This window comes from Condylura cristata, unplaced genomic scaffold (assembly GCF_000260355.1).
Source record: "Condylura cristata isolate star-nosed mole 26May11 unplaced genomic scaffold, ConCri1.0 scaffold00022, whole genome shotgun sequence".
Taxonomy (NCBI): Eukaryota; Metazoa; Chordata; class Mammalia; order Eulipotyphla; family Talpidae; genus Condylura; species Condylura cristata.
The window spans coordinates 20,128,114-20,131,159 of NW_004567123.1; the positions used below are offsets into that span (position 1 = coordinate 20,128,114).

The 3,046-nt window shown below is 58.3% G+C and overlaps 1 protein-coding gene across 1 annotated transcript; it reads left to right on the forward strand.

Annotated features, from left to right (window-relative positions):
- The first annotated feature begins 2,239 nt into the window (after positions 1 to 2,239).
- On the forward strand, positions 2,240 to 2,595 carry LOC101626183 (uncharacterized protein C20orf203). Its single transcript, XM_004695973.1, is given in 3 exon segments — positions 2,240 to 2,305; positions 2,307 to 2,392; positions 2,508 to 2,595. Coding segments are annotated over 3 exon segments (240 nt in total).
- The last annotated feature ends 451 nt before the right edge of the window (positions 2,596 to 3,046 follow it).

Sequence of the window (3,046 nt, forward strand, 5' to 3'; positions counted from 1 at the left end):
ACTAGGGTGTGTTTTCCCTGTGCTGCTAGCTTTGCTTGTATTTTATGTGCTTCCAATGGCTTTACCTGCCCAACCCCTCCGCCCGGTTCTGCTGGCTGAGCCCTGAGCAGAGAGGGGGTTCGTTGCAGACATCATCCAGAAAGCCGGTAACCTTGCAGTCATCCACTTGCTTTGGGTTGGCTCCTTAAAATCCGGGTGTCCCAGCATCAGGCAGACAGCCTTGAGTTTCTCAGCCTGGAAAGCCTCCCACTGTCTCTGAGCCTCTTACTGGTGCTGCGTCCTTCCCCCACTGCTTTGCCTGGCAATAGGAAGCCCCATCCCTGGCTGCCTACAAGGGGCCCTGCACAACCCTCACTAAGGGTGGATGGAGTCTTTTTGGCGGTCAGTGAAGGCCTGGAACCACAGCATCCAGGACCCCCACACTCCTCCAGTGATAGACCCCACAATCACAGATGCGGGTACCTTAGCCATAAGGACCACCTGGTACTTCTAGAGCAAGCAGCTGGCTCCCTTTGTGAAAGATTCTCTTAAAAGCGCCAGAGGGACTCTATCAGCACCGGCTCCAGACCCCTCCACGCTGATTTTCTCCCCCGAATAGAAGCAGAACCTTTGCTTTGCAAGCAGATCTCTAAGACAAAGCAGTACCTCTCAGCCCCGGGGAGCCTGCCGCCCCCCAGATGCAGTCTCGTTATTTGTGTCTTTCTCTACCCTTCCAGGCCGGGTCCCCTTGAAGGCAGAGTGAAACTCATATTCTCCCTGTTCCCTCTGTGACGACTGGTTCAGGACTTGGAGTGCATAGAAGCTCAACGATGTCTCCACTGGACCCCACCGGGCCTCTCCTCCCACGCCAGGACCCCAGGCTGCCTCTGCCCTCAGCTGAGCTGTGTGGCTTCGAGTCAGTTGCTTAACCTCTCTGAACACTTCCTTCAGTCCTTTCCTGCTTTCCATTCTGCTTTCCTTCCCTCAAAATCTCCTGGGGTCAGAGGGGGTAAGAGGCCTTGAGGGAGAGTGACAGGCATAACTGTCCTCAGACAAGGTCCAAGTCACATGGATGAGAGGAGTTTCCAGGTTCCATCCACCCGAGCTCTTCAATATTTCCAGGCCTGTTCTGTAGACCAAACACGACACTAAGTACCTCACTGGATTACCATCCCCAGCTTTGCATAAGGGGAAACTGAGGCATGGAAACATTGGCTGCCTTGCCTGGGGCACACAGCTGGCCAGTGGTGGGGCTGGACTCCAGCCCAGGCACGTGGCCCCGGAGCCCCCGAGCGCCCCTCCTTCAAGTCTAGGCGAGGAGGGACCGGCAGCCATGGCTGTGGGCTTCGCGTTCCCCACGTCCAAGCCTCCCAGGATCTTCCGGAGTATTCCTTCCAGTCTTCTCTTTTTCTTTCTCTCTCTCTCTCTCTCTCTCTCTCTCTCTCTCTCTCTCTTTTTAAAGATTTATTTATTTGTACATACAGAACTGGGGTACATGCCAGAGGCTCAGGGGCAGCGAGAGGCTTCACCAGAGACAGAGTGGGGAGCAGAACAGGCAGATCGACACTGCTGAGAGGAGCAGCGGGCGGGTCAGGAGAGGTCTGCCGCGCCATGTGGATCTCCTCCGGGGCAGGCGGGGATCGAACTCATTGTGGAAGTGGCTTTAGCTTCTCAGTGCTGTGCTTTAACCCGCTGGGCCACCAGGGAGGGCCCATTTTTCCTCTCTTTTTTAAAAGACTTATTTATTGATGCATACAAGAACTGGGGTACAGGCCAGTGGTGTTGGGGGGGGGTGAGAACATTCACCAGAGACGGAGTGGGGAACAGAACAGGCCGACTGACTGAAATACACTGCTGAGGGGTGCAGTCCAGAGACTGCTGCGCCACGTGGGGTCACCCCCTGGCTGGGGATCGAACTCGTGCTGCGGTGGCTGTGGGTAGCTCCATATGCTGCTCATGAACCCCTTGCGCCACCAGGCCTGGCCCCCCTGGCTTCTCTTTTCCAGGTTGGAGCACCCAGGCCAGAAAGGAGCACCGTTCTTCTACCAGTCTCTCTCTCACACAAGAACATCTGGGTGGTGGGACCCCACCAGCGTCCTGGTGCCGAGGACGGGGAAACTGGGTGATGCCTAAGGCCAGGTGTCTCAAAACCTACAATTCTCAAAGTTGTCTCGGGCCTCATTCCCTAGAGTCACTCATTTGCCCAAACTTGGGGCTTAGGGAGAGGGGGTGGAAGGGAGCACCTCTGAGGCTGGAACTGATGCCCACTACCAGCCCAGTCACTGGGCACCGACAGGCTCCTCCCCAACGGGGCCCTTATCAGGAAGGCGATTTGGGTTGGTGGGGAGGGGAAGTCCCAGGCCCCAGGCTGGAGCAAGGTGGGTAGCAGAGATAGGGAAGTGGGGAGGGGGCCGTGGGGCCCCGCTGGGAGGGCCGGAGGGTGGAAGGGATGCCTGGCGCCAGCGGAGGGGCTTTCGCCTGGTGCCGCCTTGCTGGCCTGGGCCGACATGGTGCCAGAGCTGCTCCAGCCTTCCACCCTTGCCAGGCAAGACGCCCGCACCTTTAATTAGCAAGCAGCAGCCTCTCCCCGATTCATCACAGTCACTGTTTAATTAGCCAAGCCGGGCACCCCCACCCCCCAGCTCCCGGTTGAGCTGCCTGCCTCTGTCACGGAGGCCGCCACCGCTCATGGTGTCCCCTGTCCCCCCGGGCTGGGGGATGGGTGGGCATGCCTGGCTGAAACCTCAAGGAGATTCTGGGCATGGATGCTTGTATTCAAGGCACCCAACAGACGTTGCTTGGGCTGCGGGTGTGTGCCAGCCTGGCGCTGGGCGGGCCGGGCGGCATGGGGTGCTGGTCTTCACCCCCACCCCGGCTGTGCTAGGTGCAAGAATGCTCTGTGTTGTGGAGGTGCCAGGACATCTCTCCTGGTGTTGGGGAAAGACTGTAACAAGCTTCCACGCTGCTCACATCCCACGTGGAAAGGGATACCCATTTTCTCCTCCTTCTCCTCCCTGTCCAGAGCCCTGCGAGCCCCCTGTAAGCGGCTTGCCCATCCTTTGGGATG